Source organism: Hyperolius riggenbachi, chromosome 1 (assembly GCF_040937935.1).
Source record: "Hyperolius riggenbachi isolate aHypRig1 chromosome 1, aHypRig1.pri, whole genome shotgun sequence".
NCBI classification, from domain to species: domain Eukaryota; kingdom Metazoa; phylum Chordata; class Amphibia; order Anura; family Hyperoliidae; genus Hyperolius; species Hyperolius riggenbachi.
Genome location: NC_090646.1, coordinates 212760078 through 212779179, shown reverse-complemented (window position 1 = coordinate 212779179; position 19102 = coordinate 212760078). Strand labels below are relative to the sequence as shown.

General features: G+C 45.1%; 1 protein-coding gene and 1 long non-coding RNA gene across 4 annotated transcripts in view; one reads left to right on the top strand and one right to left on the bottom strand.

The window, feature by feature from the left end:
* Positions 1-4471, bottom strand: part of LOC137571241 (uncharacterized) — a 36660-nt gene extending 32189 nt beyond the window's left edge. The window contains exon 1 of one of the 2 annotated variants that reach the window (XR_011031310.1): positions 4300-4471. This is a non-coding gene — a long non-coding RNA (uncharacterized lncRNA). Of the gene's footprint in view, positions 1-3907; positions 4259-4299 lie in introns of those variants that run through there. The other variant, XR_011031312.1, reaches the window with a different exon arrangement.
* A 9794-nt stretch (positions 4472-14265) lies between these two features.
* On the top strand, positions 14266-18757 carry SPRY1 (sprouty RTK signaling antagonist 1). Of its 2 annotated transcripts, none has more exons than XM_068280065.1 (2): positions 14266-14852; positions 16389-18757. In XM_068280065.1, the coding sequence occupies exon 2, from the start codon at positions 16444-16446 to the stop codon at positions 17401-17403; it is 960 nt and encodes a 319-aa protein (XP_068136166.1). In that variant the 5' UTR covers positions 14266-14852; positions 16389-16443; the 3' UTR covers positions 17404-18757. The 2 variants fall into 2 exon arrangements, with proteins under 2 accessions (XP_068136166.1, XP_068136175.1); XM_068280074.1 differs by lacking the exon at positions 14266-14852 and adding an exon at positions 15444-15509.
* Positions 18758-19102: the final 345 nt, after the last annotated feature.

Below are 19102 nucleotides of genomic sequence, written 5' to 3'. Positions count from 1 at the left end.
CAATTTCAGTTGGTTTGTCATGTCAGCTTCCACATTTTTCTCATTACAGATGTCCTTCAAGGACTAGAACCAATTTTTTTGTGAAAATGAAATCACGCCTTAACGATGTGCATTTTGAAGTTTAGAACTGAATTCCCCCACATTTGGATTTCTACTTTTAACAAATTGAAAACAAAAAAACTGTAGAATTATTTCTGCAGACCTGGCATTGGACCTAAACCTGCTTGAGAATTGCAGGCGACTTGTCAGATCACATTGAACATGTTGTTTCTGAAAGCTAGCAGACCTGACAGTGATAAATTACTCCACCTAGTGGTTATTCCAAAACGTCAAGGCTCTGCTCCCCATATACATGCACACAATCATAGAGACTATGATCTTCAGCAGTTACAGTGCAGAATAACAGCTAAAACAACTTGCATTAGCAATGTGCACTTGTGTTTCTATACTCCAATCATATGAGCATGTCTAGCCACTATGTACAAGCAACACGGATGTACTTTCAGGTCCCTTTTATATTGTGGCGTTGGAAAAAAGCTGTATTTACCGCAATATGCCGTTAAAGGGAACCTAAGTCTATGGAGACTTTCACACATACGCGATGCATTATACTGGAATAGTTAATCCCATCTGTGAGTTACCACAATCCGTGCCTACCGCATGGATTATGCAGTAATGGGAGTCTATGGCGATACAGTACGTGTGAACGATGGAGCGTAGCACGCACGTGCGTACCCCACGGGAACCCCAATGACGTACTTCCTGTTTAGAAGGGAATCCTCACACTGTGTGTGTGTGGGGAGGGGGGGGAGGGTGGTTATGCATACTACCCTGCTGGCACTGCCTGCTGCATGGTAACGTGAAAAGGACTTTGGAGCGGTGTGGTTCATCTGTGGCGGCTCCTTGCCACAGAACCACACCGGGAGAATTGCACCGCACCTGTGTAAAACTGGCCTCAAATATGACAGCTTGTGAAGTTGGATAACCTCAAAATAGTACCTTAAAAAAAATGATCAGGTAAAAAACAACATTAATAGCTTCATGTATCAATGAGTCAGATTCATAAAGCCATCCTGAAGTGGGTTTGACTTGTGTTACCCATAGTAAGGCTTGCCACCCACAGCTGCTGCTTCATGCACCTCTGTAAAGGCCAAAGAGCACTCAGGTGGGGTACGGGGTACAAGTCATTGGTTAAGCCTTGCCCATTCTCATGGGCTTGCGTAGATACTTATCACACATTTTCCTGTATTTGTGATTGTGTCCAATGAAAAGAAAATAGTAAAGATCACAGAAAGTGCATACTAACATCGCAACCGCTTTGCAGTGTGATTCTTTGTGAAAAGGTGATGTGAGTGACGGTTTCAGAGAGTACAGTAGTTTAGGAACAAAAGCTGTACAGACATGGTGCTCATCTATCAGCAGAGCAGGCCATACTGCTATTGATGTGGGAGGATGAGTGAGCGGTACCCATTTCAGAAACTGCACAGAACAATGGTGAATGAGTAAGAGGCATTTGTCCTGCTTGACCTGGTGGGGAGGGGGATGGAATCCCAGTAAGGTTGCTGGACACCTGTAGATCCTCAGCTGAGATTATTACAAATTATTGCTTCAGGAAAATGTAAAGTTTGTAGTTATTTTACACACTTTGGATTCTACACCTGATACAAGAATGTTACTTTGTTTCTATAGCTGGGTACACACATGAATACAAGTCTTTGGAAAACGAAAGATCAAACATCATCTGCAGATAATCTTTGTAAGGCCCAGTGCACCCCAAAACCGCTAGCAGATCCGCAAAACGCTAGGTTTTTGAAGCAGATTTTCAGAGCGATTCTACGCATGTTTAGGGCCCATTCACACTTGCTGATCGCAAAACGCTAGCGATTTTGCTAGCGTTTTGCTCTGGCATTTTTTGGCGATTAACGACAAAAAAAAAAAATCACCATTCACACCAGGCGATTTTTTTAGCTATCGCGTATTGCACTTCTATAGCACTAAACCGCGGTTGCTGGGAAATCGCCTGAAAATGGTGCAGGCTCCGCATTTGCATTTAGCGTTTTTGGGCGATTTGTGGCGATTAGCGAGAACGGGCCCATAGACTTTGAAAAGCACTAGCGTTTGAGCTGTTTGACAAAATCGCCGGCCAAACCCTCAAGTGTGAATGGGCCCTTAGAGAGGCTTTCTAAACATGCCTAGCGGTTTTTGGAGCATTTTTGTGTAGCAGATTTCATATATTGTTACAGTAAAGCTGTTACTGACCAGCTACTGTAACAAAAACGCCTGGAAAACCGCTCTGATCTAGCGTTTTTCAAAGCAGTTTGAGCTTTTCCTATACTTTAACATTGAGAAAGAAACGCTTCTGCAAACCGCAAAAGTGCTGCAGGACCCACGTTTGCGGTTTGCTAAAAACCTCAAACCGCTGGTGTGCACCATCCCATTGAGATACATTAGCCAAGCGTTTTCACAGGTGGAAGCAGTTTTCGAAACACATCAAAAACCGCTCGGTGTGCACCAGGCCTAAAACAGTTTACAAAAGTTCTCCAAAGATAGTAACAAAATATATTTGTCTCTCAATATTTCAGATTCATCCCGGTGGATCCGATCTGCAGATATTTCTTAACTCTTGAGTGAGAAAAAGGAAGTAAATAGACTACAGAAGCATTTCTTGGGTATGGCTGTTTTAAATGATTTTAAAATTGAATGACGGCTCACACTGCTGCTGCTCAAATCTCCGGAGGCGTGAAATATTATTCGTAGCAACTCGGAGGGAGATGTAATTCGAGGTTCGCCAGTCACCGGAGCCCCAAATTACCCTTACACACCCCTCGCACTATAGCATTACTGCTATAGCGGCGCCTAGTTTCTGCACTGAGCGCCATGTGCCAAAACCACCTACTTCAAACAGCAGCCGCATGGTAAAATGGGGGCCACATAGACCGCAATGACAGCTCCTACATAGTAATGTGGGCGCTGGAATTACCGAACTCAAGCACTAGTTGCTATGGCCAGCAATTGCATCAGTGATATCAGAATTTGGGCCCAAGGATAGCGGGGGTAACAGCAATTACTTAATTCCAGGTGGCTAAATGGTAATTTAGGAGCTGGAGTTACCAAATTCTGGCACAGGCGGCTGTGGGCAGCACCTGCAGCAGTGATACCAAAATTTGGTGCCATGGACAGTGGCTGTGACAAGAGCTATAGGCGGCGCAAATATCGGTGAAGGGGGAGTGTTTAGCAATGGAGATTGCGGTGCTGATATCGGCGGGCAGGAATGATAGGTTAGAAGCGCTTTATTAATGGTATTGTATAATTGTATTGTATTAGATTGCGACTCTGATATCGCCAGGGGAAGGAGCGTGTTTAATTGCATCTTTGATATTGGTGGATGCAGTGTAGGTTATTTTTAGGGGTAAGTTAGTGCAAGAAGAGGGTCAGGTAAAATATTGGTAAAAAATTAACCATATTCTACTATCCGTATTAAGCAGCGCCTAATAGTGGTACAACGGTAATTTTACGAATATTGCATCAGCGGCTGTCCCCAGCACCCAAATTACCGCGGTAATCTATTTACATGTACGTTTCCATGAGTTCCCTCCCAGCATGTTTATTTCCCCTCACTTCACAGAAACATAATAGTATCTTGTTTTCCTCCAAATTTGCCTGGACTGTAATGTGAACATTATCGAGGATGACTATGGTAGAGATTAGACTATAAGCTCCTCTGATGGACACTAGTGCCATGAATGAAGTGCAGCTGCTGAATATCTCAGGACTATATAAATGCATAATAATAATTGTACAAGATGTTGTGAGCTCTCAACTATGAAAGGGGCTCATCCACATGGCCATCAAAGAAATACCTTAACTAGACATGCAGTATAGGGGGCTAGACTGCTTTACAATTTACCTTTCCGTGAACTTTGGCCAAAGGACCTTCATATCCATCATTCAGTGGGACGTGGTGTAAAATACACAATACACTGGAGTAGCATAAGGTTGCTGCAGAGTAACTGCCGTCTGATCCCCTCCCCTGTGTGTTTGTGAAGCAATAAATACCAGGCTCATGCCCTGAGAGAGCACAACAGCTTGGAAGCTGCCAGAGATGAAATGGACAGGTGTCCGCTAGACTGTGTGTGCATCAGATCCTGCCTATAGAGAGGCAGTGTGCAGCCACAGAGGACATAGGAAGCACACACTCCTGAATCTGGCGGTGGGAAGTGACACAGGAACTCTTGTGCGGCGATTAACCCCACTTGTGGTTTCCTCTACCTAAGAATAGGATTTCACATTGAAACGTACCCGGATGTGGCGCTTCCTCTTTCACAATACAAGCAGCCAGCTGGGGTGGATGCAGCCATCTGTCTAGCAGTATGCTGTGTGTCCTCCTGGGGACAGCCCCCCACCCCAGCAATCATTACCCGGCTCTGCAGTGCTGGGAATACAGGCAGCCACGTTGGGCCAGCAGCGTATATTGAGCTTCTAGCAGCTGGGAGTTGGTTTTGTAGAAGAAAGGGGGTTTATCTGCTGCAGCTCGGTTTGTGAACCGCACTAAAAGGACGTGTAATGTGGAAGTGGAGCTCATGTGCAAATATTTACACTGTAAACAAGCGCGTTAACTCTTCCGCCGCCGGGAGCAGCCACACAGCTCTGTGTTGTGAAATACAGCCGTGGCAAGGACAATACAAGAGTGTATAATGGCAGCTTGCAGGAGGCGCTGGGGGAAGCTCTGCTGCTGCTGAGTGGAATTCCTCTCTGTGCAGCAGGCTGATTAGGGAACACGTGGAGAGGACTTCCTGTGTACTGTCCCAGCATGGCCAGCCTTCACCCTATAGGCTACAAAGGCGTTCATGAGTGCCTGGGGGACCCCCTAAACAGCAAGCCCCTATGCAGCTGTCACAGAGATGCACTCCTCTGACCTGCATGCAAATACAATTATTACACAAGTCCCTTTATGCATACATTTTACTGTATTATGTTCCACACAGGCTCAATAAGGAATGTATTTACCTTTGTTCTAAACTAACACGTCTAATGCTACGTACACACATGCGACAACGATCGTTCGTTGTTAACGACGAACGATCTTTTAATTGATGAAAGAACGACCGAAGTAAAGTTAGTTCTAAAAAGTGTGTAACGATCACATCGTTAGAACGAACGTTACACCACGTAAAAGCACTTAATGCGCCTGCGCATAAAATTGTAAAATTCCATGGAGAAAAAGTGAAATGCGCATGTCCAGCCTGGTACGAACGATCGTTTCCAACGATGTACTACTTTTGCAAACGATCGTCGTTGGGAAAAATCCGCCGAGACAGAACTTTCTTTTGTAGCGATTTGCCTCGTTCGTCGTTAGACTTAATAGTCGGTGGTTCGTTTTTTGTAACGATCGTCGTTGGTAAAGATCGGGGAACGATCGTTACAAACGACTATAATCGCATGTGTGTACGCACCTTAAGGCTGCTTACACACAGGGACGTTACAGGCGCACGTTAGTGCGCCTGTAACGCTCCCCCAACGCACAGCAATGTAACTCAAGTGGGCTGTTCACACAGCCCACGTTGCGTTACATGTAACGCTGTACGTTGCCCGGAAAGTGCAGCATGCTACGGCGTTAGAGCGGCTATAGCCGCGTTAGACTGTTTACACATGCGCAGTAGGGGGCGGAGAGAAGGCGGGGCGAGCCAGCTACAGTAGCCGCGCACATGGCTACTTAATATTCACTGCACTGGCGGCCGCTGATTGGCCGGCGGGACCACGTGATGCGCTAGATTACTTGTTTTACTATTATACAAATGTATATATTGCTAAATGTGCCCATACACTTATAAATGTGGTCAAAACATTGATCCTCTCAGGTCAAATCTGATTAGAGAGAGGTCCTTCCACACAATAGGCATAGATTTTGAAGAAATATAAGCATAAAATCTATTAAAAATGTATTAAACCCCCGTGTACACATTTTTAGATACCATCCCAATTTGGGGGTAAAAAACACTTGAAGTGGCCATACATCAGTAGACTTGGTGGCCATCAGATTCAATACTTATCGAATGTGATTAAAATCGGTGGTGCCAAGAGCATGCCCGATCAACAGTTTGTCCAATTTCGGAATGCAATGGGTCGCTTGAATCAAACTGGGCCGACATGCTTGGGTTTGAAGCGGTAACAGTGTGCGATAATCACAAATAAGGAATGCAACACAAACCCCTGGCAACGTCCCCCCAAATGTAGATGTAAACCCTCCCAATGCCCACCCCCCCCCCCCCCCCCCATCGCGCATGCAATAATACTTTACCTGTCCAGTGTCTCCTCCACAGACATCTTGCTCTTGTGCTATTAATACGCTGGCAAGCATGTGGGGCACGAATACGAAAGGAGAGTGCAGAGACAGGTAAAGTATTAATGCACCGGAAGGTACATCTACATTTGGGGGGATGCAGCTGGGGGCAGCGAGGCGACGCCACCAGTCCGATTCCCAAAAGATTCAAGCTGAAATCGATCGGAAATCGGCCTGGGGATTATGACAGCCAACAAATCTCTCTCCGATCAAATTAAATCAGAGAAATCTGTTTCTTGGTCAATCGACCTCCAAAATTACTTGATGTATGACAACCTTTTAAGCCGCATCTACACGAGTAGATGCGGCCGCGATGCTCCTTATCAATCGAGCCGCTGATGCGGCTCGATTGATAAGATCCGACAGGACGGATCTCCGCTCCGCCGATTCCCTGCTCGCTCCCCGCGAGGGGACAATGGCAGGGAATCGAGCGGAAGATAAGCGGCGCCGGCGGGGAATCGAATACGGCGGGCACGCGGAAGAAGCGATCCGGCGGCTAATCGAGCCGCCGGATCGCTGCAACATCACATAGTGTAGACGGGGCTTTAGACCATCTTCTTTTTTAACGGACAAGCTCAATTCTTAACATCACAAAGGATCTCACCAAAATGAAATGTTATCTCTGCCTTATCAGGAGTCCAGAATATCAGTTGATAGCATTCCAGGCCATTTACTAGGAACTCTAGTCTCCCATGGGTCACCAAGCCAAATGCAAGTGCTCTGTTCAACCATCGCTACCTGTGAATGGAAGTCTTTAGACGCACGGATGTTTTTCTACAGTGCTGCATTGCCATTGCTGCACTGTTCTGCAGGGCTCAATTTAACCAATTCAGTTGCTAGTAAAGGGTGCTTGATGAAAAAAAGGAATATTGCCTTTACATTAGTGCGTTGCACCATAACGACACCACCTATGCTATGCGGCATGTGTATTTCAGTACAATGGAGTATGGCATAGTAACGCACTGTGTGGTACCTTGATAACCTTGCTGTATGCTGGGATGACAGGATCAGTGCCTGATTGGCACTGCAGCACCGTGTCCCCACTTACTGGCTGCCTCTTCCTCCTCTTTAACTTCCACTAGGGCTTATTTTAGGGGTAGGGATTATATTTTAAGCATGCTCAAACTTCCAGCTAGGGCTTATTCTCAGGGTAGGTCTTACTTTCAGGGAAAGAGGGTAGGTAGTGCTGTCACAGAGTCCCCAGGTAAGTGATGGAGATCCAGAATTATTGCAATTAAAAGGATCCTCCTTCCCAACCAGGGCTGTGGAGTCGGTGCAATTTTTGGGTACCTGGAGTCGGAGTCGGTGGTTTCTTAACCTGAGAAGTCAGAGCTGGATGATTTTTGTACCAACTTCACAGCCCTGGTATTAGACTAAGGAGATAGAGTCAAGGAGTCCGATCAATTTTGAGTATCTGGAGTCAGAAGCTTCATAAACTGAGGAGTCAAATAATTTTTGTACCGACTTGACAACCCTGCTCCCAACTCACCATTTCCTACTGAAAAGGCTATACCAAGTACAATTTAAAAATTCACTCTGAATGCATATTTCTGTTGACCAGGAAACAAAACTGTTAGTGCCATTTAGGAAACTGGAAGTTGTGTACATTATTCAGAATCCTGAACTACCAACTAGCAGCGGATTTCCTCAGTACGCTTCATTTTCTGATCCATAAAAAACTTGCATACAGGGTAACAAATTACTGAGCTTTGTTTTTTTCTTTTTGCTTAGCAGTAAACGGAATTAGAAGAGGTTGAGCAGGATCTTTGCATAGGGCTAATTCGATTTGGAAGCTGATTGATTAGGAGACAGTGCAGCTGTTATTAGCTTATAAATCTGATTAGCTCTGCAAAATTCTGGTTTGTGATCACTATTCTGTTTGTAGTTGAGCGGAAGAACAATGTTAAGTCAAATTAAAAGCTCCTCTCTAATTATCGGGTGTCTAATGCCCACCACACATGGGTCCACCTTTCCTGTAGATCTGACCACTTTGAGGCCAGAAACCCAGTAGGAGCAATTTCTAATCCCTAGTGATTTGAAAAAGCTCTTGCTAATGCAATGCTATGGGGTATTTTTATAAAATCACATCGATTAAGTGGAATCACACCTATAGCATTGCATTAGCAAGAGTTTTCAAATCGCAAAGCGCTCAGAAAAACCGCTCCTAGTGGGTTTCTGGCCTGAACCCAGCACTGCTCTGCAGATTGTGTACTGTGATGATCTGATCAATTTGCTGTGCAAGTACAAATGAAAACTTTTCGAATTTGGCTAAATTTCCAATGACACGTTGCAATACACCGTACAATATATTGCAAATGCATAGTAATCATATTGTAATGGTACATTCACACTAGAACGTTAGCAGTGCTGTGCGGCAGAATCTGTTCTAATAACTGCACAGTACTGGACAACATGCATGGTTACAGTTGCAATGAAGCATACTTTCCCCTCCATTGCTATTTTGTTTTTACAGGGTACGCAAATCCTGACCACTATGTAGTCCATGCATCACTATACCACAACTGATTGTGTACGAGGGACTGAAGCTGTACATACACACTCTGATTTTTCCAGTCGGTTTGATTATTTGGATCAAATCTGCTGGTCTTCTGTTGCCCACAGAATATGCAGTGGTTTCACTTTCAGTCTTGTTTAGATGGTTTATTAATCGATAGTGTGATCAAATATTTTAGAAAATATCTGTACGAGCCATGCAGTGATATGATGGACATATAGCGTTGCACTAGGTGCTACTTGCAGTTCCACAAATGCTCAATAGATTTCTACAGAACCGTCGACTGTTTGTACACACGCCCGATTTGACATCCAAACGACCCGCCGTTCAGATGTCCAAACGACCGGTTGTTTGGAAAAATCCGCCGTGTGTATGTACCTTAAGGCCAGCGCTGACAGCCCCCGAACGGCGGTGCAGGCTCCAGGATCATGAACCTGTGAGAGCCTCGAACAGGCACACTTGTGGCTTTTGTTTGGGCTCAGGAGGAAATAACCGAGCCTGATCGGATAAGCTCTACTGCACAGGCAGCTCGCACCTACTCAGTAGAGCGGATCCAATCGGGCTCGGCTATTTCCTCCTCAGCCTGAACGAAAGCCACAAGTGCACCTGCGCGAGGCTTTCATAGGATTGTTATGATCGCGGAGCCCGCACCACTGACAAGCTTGTTGGCGGATTTTCAGGGGCTGCCTGCGCTGGATCGGGGCTGCAGGAGAACACGGGAAAAGCCTCATTAGGATCTAGAGGCTTCTCCCTCCCGAGGTAGGTACCCACCTAGGGGCTTTTTTGTTTTTCTTTGTTTTCTCCTAGGAGATAATCTTCTCTTTAAAATAACTTTCCAGCGCATTGCAATAAAAAAAAAAAAGAACGTGAAAATGTACTATTAAAGTTATTTTGAGAATTTTCTTGCTTGCTGGTGGCTTAAAAAGCATTTATTTACCAGCAGCAAACTAAGGAGAAAAAGTATATATTATAAAATATTATCATATGGGCCTAAGGCCGGATCCACACTATAAGCACTTTTGTGAGCGCTTGCGTTTGATTAGCGCTTGCTAAAAAGTCACTCCCATTCACTTTTATTAAAATCGCAGTAAAAATCGCTGCGATCGTGTACGTGGAAAAAGTACGCGATCGTGGTAATTTTTACTGCCATTTTAATGAAAGTGAATGGGAGCAATTTTTTTAACAAGCGCTCAGCAAGCGGTAATCAAACGCAAGCGCTCACAAACACGCTTATAGCGTGGGTCCGACCTAAATGTGCAAAATGGTGTAGGAATCGATTACTATCTGATCAGAAAGATACTGGCTTGGTATATGAGGCCATAATCAACCAGTGTAAGCCTAGTATTACTGAGCACCTAACTGGGCATCTATCAGCTTGTGTATAGTCACTGTTATGACTTTTGATTGTTGATTGGTAGGTCTATTCCATTTACAACATTAGCATTATTATTTTGTAGGGGGTGGAAGGAAGACAGAGCGGTGCAGGAGTGATGTCACATAACGGGTGAGTGAGTGGAGAGAATAATGCTCTCACCGAATTGGTCCGCTTGGCTCATCTTTCTTAAAGACATAAAGAGGCCGCTGTACACACACTAGATTATCAGCAGAGGCGGCTGTTATTGGCTCCCTTGTCCGAATTTCCTCTTGCATGTATACGGGGGCTTAAAGGGAAGAGTGATGGAGGCTGCCATTTATTTCCTTGTAAACAATGCTAGTTGCCTGGCTGTCCTGTGGATCTTCTGGCATATGCAGTGCCTGAGTCAAAACCCTGGAACAAGCATATGGCTAATCCAGTAAACACGAGTCTGCTGAGTCAGAGTACCTGATCTGCATATGCTTGTTCCGGATCTATGGCTAGAAGTATTAGAGGCAGAGGATCAGAAGGAACACCAGGCAACTGGTATTGTTTAAAAGGAAATGAATACACCTCTCACCTCGGGTTCCCTTTAAGGGAGAGTACACACATCCAATTCTGAGTTGCCATTTTTATCTTCCATGTAGTATGAGAGCTTACCTACGCAATCTGTTCAAAGTATTGAAAATCTCTTGGACCTCATACTACTTTGAAGTGATAAAATAGGATGTGTGTAGATCCATTTTTGTGGAGACCCAGAGTAGACCCTCACAGACACAGAGAACATACAAAATCCATGCAAATAGTGTCCTGGTCCAGACTGGAATAAAGGACCCTAGCACTGCAAGATCGTGCTGCCCAGCTTTATATTATATTGTTAAAAGTGATCAGAGGTAGGAATATCTCCACCATTGTAGACACTGTAATTAGAGAACGCCTGATCACATCTGGAAGTAAACATAATAGCACACTATTTATGTCCCATAGCTGGTGATAAACACTAATTAATTCCTTCCCTAGCAGGAGGTTGAGAGTTAATTAGCATAAGCACCGTGGGGCTAGGAAGTAAAGACACCAAGTGAATGGCCCCAGGCTACCTGTGGACATTAGGGGGCACACCTCTGTCTCCCACCAGGGAGTCTATTATAGGCTATCACTCATTCACCTTGAGGCAGGAGCATTTGGCACTTTCCATTGATTTCAATAGGTGCATACACCACCAGAGAAAAGGATTATGGAATGCATTGGCACACACAGGCCAGACTGGACTGGGAATGTGAGCAAGAATGTAGCTTTTTGTTATTGTTTTAATCAGCAGGAAATGTCCGGTGCACCAATCCCCCCTCTACACTCCAGAGACAGGTCATGGCTCTTCCTTCCAGGAGGAAACAAGGAGAGTGCTGCTATAATGACAGGCTGACAGAATCTGCTGTCCATCCAAACAAGTGTGGGCAGGCATATCAGCAGAGCTGTATTCTGGCTGCTCTTACAGCCAGAATCCTGCTTACTGACCTCCCCAGCCCTGTGCCTAAAGCTATGTAAACACGTCACGATTTTACAGACGACCGGTGATTTTTTTTTTTGAGTGCTGAGCGATCATTTTCGCGATATCGCGTCATGGGTACAGGCACACGCCCACACAAATGTTGCTTAGTGTCACGCCGCAATAACTATTGTCACGGTGGATCGGATGGTTAAGATCCCCGAAGACTCCCATGCAAAGTAGCGCGATTGATTGAAGTATCGTTCGATCCTGTCGTGCATACCAGATGGCAGAGAGAGACGTCACTAACGACCGTCATCAAGGAGATGTCTCTTGTGCCTGAAGGTGTGTACACACCTTTGATGGATGTCACCTATTGGGACCTAATCCCCCTTGGACGACATCGCTGGGCTCGCATGTACAGATGCATGTGAGCAGTTTGGATGCGGTTTGGGCGGGGGGACAGAGGGACAACCTTCGCTCTCCCGTGCCTAATACTGACCTCTCCTCTACGCTGCCTAACACCAACTACACATCTCTTCAGAATAACGCCAACCGCCCCTCTCCTTTGCCCAACACCAACCGCCCATCTCCTTTGCCTAACACTAACCTCCCCTCTCCCCTGCCTAACACTGACCTCCCCTCTCCCCTGCCTAAAACTGAGCTCCCCTCTCTACCACAAACATCTTTGCTACCCTGCATAACACTAGCCTTTAGCCTTCCCTCGCTCCTGCCTAACACTAACCACACTTTTCCTGTGCCAAATACTAACCCCCCTGCTCCTCTGCCTAACACTACCCCCCCCCCCCCCCCTCCCCTGAGCTTTCCACTAACTTCACTTCTCTGCCTTACACTAACCCCCTCTCTCCTCTGACTTATACTACCCCCCCCTTTCTCCTCTGACTTACACTACCCCTCCTTCTTCTATGCCTAACACTAACCTTCCATTCTCCATTGCCTTACACTATCATCCCTTCTTCTCTACCTTACTCCCCCCCCCCCCCCTTCTCCTCTGCCTAACACTAACCCCCTTCTCTTCTGCCTTACACTACCGCCCCCTCTCCTCTGCCTTACACTACCCCTCTCCCCCCCCCCATCTCCTCTGCCTAAGGGCCCGTTTCCACTAGAGCGAATCCGCATGCGTTGTCTGCATGCGGATTCGCATAACCAATACAAGTGGATGAGACTGTTTCCACTTGTCAGTTTTTTGGTGCGTTTTTCTGTGCAGGATTTTTCTGCACGGTAGGGCCTGCAGAATTCGCCTGCGTGTGGAATGCAGGCGATTCGCAGGCAATGTATTTAATAGGGGAAATCGCACATGCGTTTTTTGCCGCGATTTCGCGTGCGAATTCGCACTAAAACTAATGTACATTGAGCCAGGCAGTGACATGGTTAAAATCGCTGATAGCCTGCCTATGCAAAATCGCGGCAAAAATCGCATGTGGAATCGCATTCGCATGCGATTTTGTCAGCGGTGGAATCCCAGCGATTCGCACCGCACTAGTGGAAACGGGCCCTAACACTAAACCCCCTTCTCCTCTGCCTAACACCAGGGATGTTCTCCGAATGAATTTCATTTGGAATTCATCCTGATAATTAGAGCACCTAGGGGGGAGGGTTAAACGTACCCAGCAGCAGTCTTCTTTAATCCGTCCCACGCTGCGTTCCAGGCCACATCAAGTCACTACCACACTTCCTCCTTCAACCCGGAAGGAGGTAGCAGTGGTAGTCACGTGACGTGACTTGGAACGCAACGTGGGACGCGCCATGGGACAGATTAAAGAAGACGGCTGCTGGATAAGTTTAATCCTCCCCCTCAGGTGCTCTAATTATCAAGATGAATTTCATTCGGAATTCATCCAGAGAGCATCCCTGCCTAACACTAATCTCCCTTCTCCTCTGCCTGACACTACAAATAACAACAAATAACATTTGTAAAGCGCTTTTCTCTTGTAGGACTCAAAGCTTCATCCTATACTATACTTCATCCTACTACCAACTAATGAATCTGAGGGAGCCTAAGCGCTTTGAGTCCTATGGGGGAAAAGCGCTATAGAAATGTTATTGTGTTGTATTGCAAAGCGCATAAGCATGGCTCAGACCAATAATGCCAAACACTACGTCCTCACCTGTGCCTAACTCTCCTCTCCTCTGCCAATCCCGCTTCCTGTGCCGAAAGTAACATTGCACTGTTTGCAGCCAGCCAGGTGCTCTACCAGACCTGCTGATAACATGTATACATGCGTAATTGCGTATATAACCCCTGCACGGTCACCCATACCAGGGACGGTCCAGGTATCACACGTGGCTGGCAGGCAAATCCTCTCTAGCCGAGGCCTGGCAGCACTTCCCCGAGACTCAGCCACTCGCCCAATACACCTTGCAGCTCTCTCCGCTCCTCCAAACTCCAGGCCGCGCCAATGCAGCGAGCGCGCCCCCTAGTCTCCAGCCAATCACAGAGAGCGGGGCAGCTCCACGTTCTGTTTTTTTCCTGTGCTCTCCGGAGCCAGCCAATGGGAGGACCCTCCCTGAACAAACCCAGTGTTCCAGGAATCCATTCATTCAGAGGCATGCGAGCGCGAGGCGTGGAAGGGTGTCCCGGGGAGGGGAGCTGTGAGTGATTGCTGCAGGGTGACACCCTCATTCATCACCATTCTTCTCTGCCACTGCCTCTTATCTGGACGTCTTTCCGCGCTGGAGTATCCGTCCGCACGCGAGCCCGGGGAGTGATGCTTGCTGCAGGAGCTGCCTTTTGTGCAGTGTTATCACTTTTGCATCTGGTCTCGGGGAAGCCAGCGGCTTGATCTGTGCTAGGCGAGGAGGAGCAGGGAGCTGGAGAAGTAGCGAGTCCTCCCTTGCATGCAGCACCCCGGATCCCGTGCTTGGCTGGCTGTCAGGGGTCCCTGCCTGCTGCGGATTGCCAGACATCGCTGTGTGCCGAGCTCCGATCTGGCTGGTGGGAGTCACGGGGATGACGTGCGGCTGCTGATCGCAAAGGGAATCTGTGGATGTGGCTGTCACTACAAGCCGTACCTGGAGATGATTTGGGCTGGGGTGTTATGACACGCTTCATGTCCCATGCTTAGCTATCGCAGCGCCCCTCGGATCTCCTGCAGTGCTGCATTACATGGGATTGCGCTGGGATCCTGCTCGGAACTAGGTACGTTTCTGCAGCTAGGCGATCGTGTATCTGCAAAAAGCAGCATCTGGCCATCTGTGCACGTGTTTAAACAGGTGCGATTACTCGTGAGAGATCGTGAAATGAGCAGTTGTCCCCTGTGTATGATCAGTGCTGGAGTAATAAGGTGGCTTTGGAGATGCAGGCAGAATAATGCACGGACTTCATAGCAGCTATGGGCATATGCTGTGTGTTGAGCCTTTAGGATAATACTAGTGTCGCTGGATTTGCGTGCTTATTTCTATGCACGATGATTTGTGTTGGTCGTGGCTGAGGTTGTAACACCTTGCACATGATGCCCGTGCAGCAGGGAGGGGTGTGTCCTGCATGGGGGGAACTGAGAGTGAATCAAAGTGGATGAGACGAGACAGAGTACTGCATGCGGATGAGTGGAAAGTCCGCCCCCCTGCGGTCATGTTCACCTTTTCCTCCTCCTCTTCACAGCAAGGGGTTTGTTTTCATTCATAACTTTTTCCTTCCTCTCCATCTCCCCCGTCCCTCTTCTATCAGAGAATCTCCCCCCCCCCCTCCTTCCCCACCACCCTGTTCTTCCTTTCCTCCCCAAATGTACCATTACACTGGACTGAATGACAGTCATTACACAAGAAAAAAGTTCACCTTAGCCATCTGTAAACTATTGTGAGTCCACCATCACCAGTTATTCTGATCTCTGTGGCTATGGCTGAATTGTGACACATTGCTTCAATATTTATTTTTCTTTGCATCCTTTTTGTGATCAGATTTATCTGTGTGGTTTAAGGTACTAAAGTTATTTTTAAGTGAGGATTATGGTAACTTTTTAAAAAAAGATTTCCTGGTCTATTTGCTCTTTTTATCTTCTGGTAGCGACAAAAAGGAGTGCATTTAAATATTCCTTGGGTTTGCTATTAAGAGTTCTCAAATCTCTTCCAATCTTTAAAGTAGTAGCAGGGAGTTCTGTATGCTTTTTTCATATCGTTTTTGGATGCAGAGTGAATGTTTGTTTTTCTTTCTATTGCTCGGGTACTGATTATTCTGTCAGTTAATACTGATTTTAACATTTAGATCTAACATCTGTCTAATGAGGAAGTGATATTGCCATTGGTAGTTTTAATTGAAGAATCCACCTCGGGTTTTGATTTTGTGCATTTTAAATGTAGAATGTCTTTGCACTTGATCTTCTGCTTTTGGTAAAATGTATTTCTGTGTGTGTATAGCATATATATATTTTCCTACAAGGTTGAATATTGTTATGCTGTACAGTATTATTCTTTTGTTGAGGAGATGAGCCAAGACATGCTAGCTGATAGTTATTTTTCTTGTTTTTTGTTGTCCAGATAATCTGGGCTACTTAGTTGAATATCTGGATTTTGCACGTTTTTATTATTTTAAGACAAGCTACAGCATTTTTGTTAATCTGTATATACTGAAGACATTGAACTGTTTTAATTATATTCGTCTAATGTATACATGCTAATGTGCAGTTTTACATGTATGGTTTTCTCGTATTTATTTTATTTTTCTTCTTCTCTGATGCAGGTTTTCAGATGCATGCCAAGTTCACATTGAATGCCAGAAGTCGAGAGCACTACAGATGGAGCTACAAAGTCAACATGGCACTAGCGGTTCATTAATGGTCATCCAGCAACCCTCTTTAGACAGCAGGCAAAGGTTGGAATATGAGAGGGAGGCTCAACCATCAACAATCTTGTCTTTGGACCAGATCAAAGCTCTTCGGAGCAGGAATGAATACACAGAGGGCCCATCCATGGTGAGGAAACCTGGGCCAAAAACTGCACCAAGGAACACTAAGCAGGAGAGGACTCATGAGATCATACCGGTTAATGTGAATAATAACAATGAGCACAGACCCCCTCACCCGCCTCACACAGGGCATGCGTATGTTACAAGGGCTCCTGTGCTCAGTAGGTCCACCAGCACAGGAAGTGCAGCAAGTTCTGGTAGCACAAATAGTGCCTCTTCTGAACAAGAACTTTTAGGACAATCTCCAGCTCCAAGAAACAGCTCTGGTCACAGGATGGACAGGGTAGTTCTGATGCAACCCAAGCCTACTGCGTTGGTTGTAGATGACTTAAAAAGTTCTATAAAATTAGACTCTACGCAGCACAGATTTATATGTGAACAGTGTGGGAAGTGCAAGTGTGCAGACTGCACGGCTCCAAGGACCCTACCGTCATGTTTGGCATGCAACCGTCAGTGTCTCTGCTCTGTCGAGAGCATGGTGGAATACAGCACTTGCATGTGCCTGGTTAAGGCGGCTTTCTACCACTGTTCAAATGATGATGAGGGGGACTCGTGTGCGGATAACCCTTGCTCTTGCACCCAGTCTCACTGCTGCTCTAGATACTTGTGCATGGGAGCAATGTCCTTGTTCCTGCCATGCTTGCTCTTCTACCCTCTTGCCAAGGGATGTCTAAAACTGTGTCGTGGTTGTTATGACAGAGTAAATCGCCCTGGTTGTCGGTGCAAGAACTCTAATACTGTGTACTGCAAACTGGATGAGGTTCCCCGGGGCCAGGGCAAGCCCTCCTGACTTTATCAGAGGAGTGTTGCTTCCAACTTATGGATCTATTTGCTGTGTAGGCTATACAAATATACATACTTTTTTTTTTTTTTGAGTACCTCCATTTCCCCTGGAATGTTCCCATTTCCCAGAATTTCATAGTAATCGATCAAGATAAGGTGTGGGCTTAGGCATCTGCACACTAATTCTATTTGGCATTTTTAGTTCAACTGTGCAAATAGTGTTGCAAATGTACAGAGTGCAGTATCCCGATTGCAACCAATGAGGTTTGTTGAATTCACATTGCAGAAGATGATTTCTGATTGGTTACTAAGGGTTACTGCACGTTGCTGATGCTTTATTGAATAAGCCTGTATTTGTTGAGGGATAATAGCAAAATGTAGATCTCTTTGGCTGTTTAATCACTGTTAACAGATTCCACTATCTTTACAATCTTACCAGGCTGTGGAAAGTTATTTCATTAAAAAAAATTTAAATTCTAGACGGTCTCAGCAAAATATCCCTTGCACCTCTTAGCTTACCCCCTGCTATAGAAGACTGACATGCTATTGACATCCATTCTAAGGTTTGCAAGATATGCTTTCAGTGAACGCTTTGCAAATTTTGGCCCCTTTATAATTCAAGGTGTGGGAGTCTCTTCAGCATGCCAGTATGCAGTGAATTGGTTATCCTATGTGAGCTCCCGCCCCCTTTTATGCATTGGCATCAGATACAGTTTTTATGTTGAAGGACATCTTTTTAACTCCCTCTTTCCCCAACACATCCCCACACCAACCCCCTAATTTGCCTTATCTTGTCTCTGTTACTAATGTGTTACATTCAGGTGCCAGAAAATTTAGTAGCCTTAACGAAATAAGCTCTTTCTCCCTGGGAATGCAATATTTTGTCACTCCTAGCGGTGTCCTGTTCTCCTCTGTTTCCTACAACATTTTTTTTAAAAGTGTTCTGTGTTTTTAATTGCCTTAGCCACCGCCTGGCTTTTTTGTATATTTTATGTATAAAATCACAAAAATTGAATATTACCTATTTTTAAGACAAAAAGTATGTTTTAAAATGTTTTTTATTGTAAAGAATATTTATTATGTGAATCTATTATTTTATGATATTTATTTGAAAAGGACTGTTGAAAATTTACAAGTCTGAATATAACAAAGTATCAATACTTACTGAGAAAATAAGGGTGACACAAAAGAAAATACCTATGTTAACTATAATGCAGAAAATATAATTAATAATGAGTACGTGTCTTATTTCTTTATTTTGTCAGAAGTCAATACCCACACCATTATGGCTGTCCCACTCTGTAGCATATATTTCAGAATGATTTTTTTTTTTATTTAATTAAAATGTATTTTAACTTTAACATGGCTTTGGTTTTGCTTTATTGTTTTGTACATGGTATAGTGTTTTACACATTTAATATGGTGTCTTTTCGCAAGCTGAAGCACATTTAGACATGGAAATGATCTTATGGAATTAGTTTAGATTTATCAACAAATCATGGTTTAGCTTTAAAGTTTATCGTGCAGACTTGGTTTACAAAAAATACATTTGCCTAATTGGATTGCCTAGTTGATCAACAAGCAACATTTTTAGCTGGCCAAGAAATGGGGAAAGTGCTTTTATTTTAGTTTTGAGGGAGAATATTGATATATTGTTGTAGGGTCCACTTGGCTTTTCAAAATTCATATTTTAATTATTTTTGCAA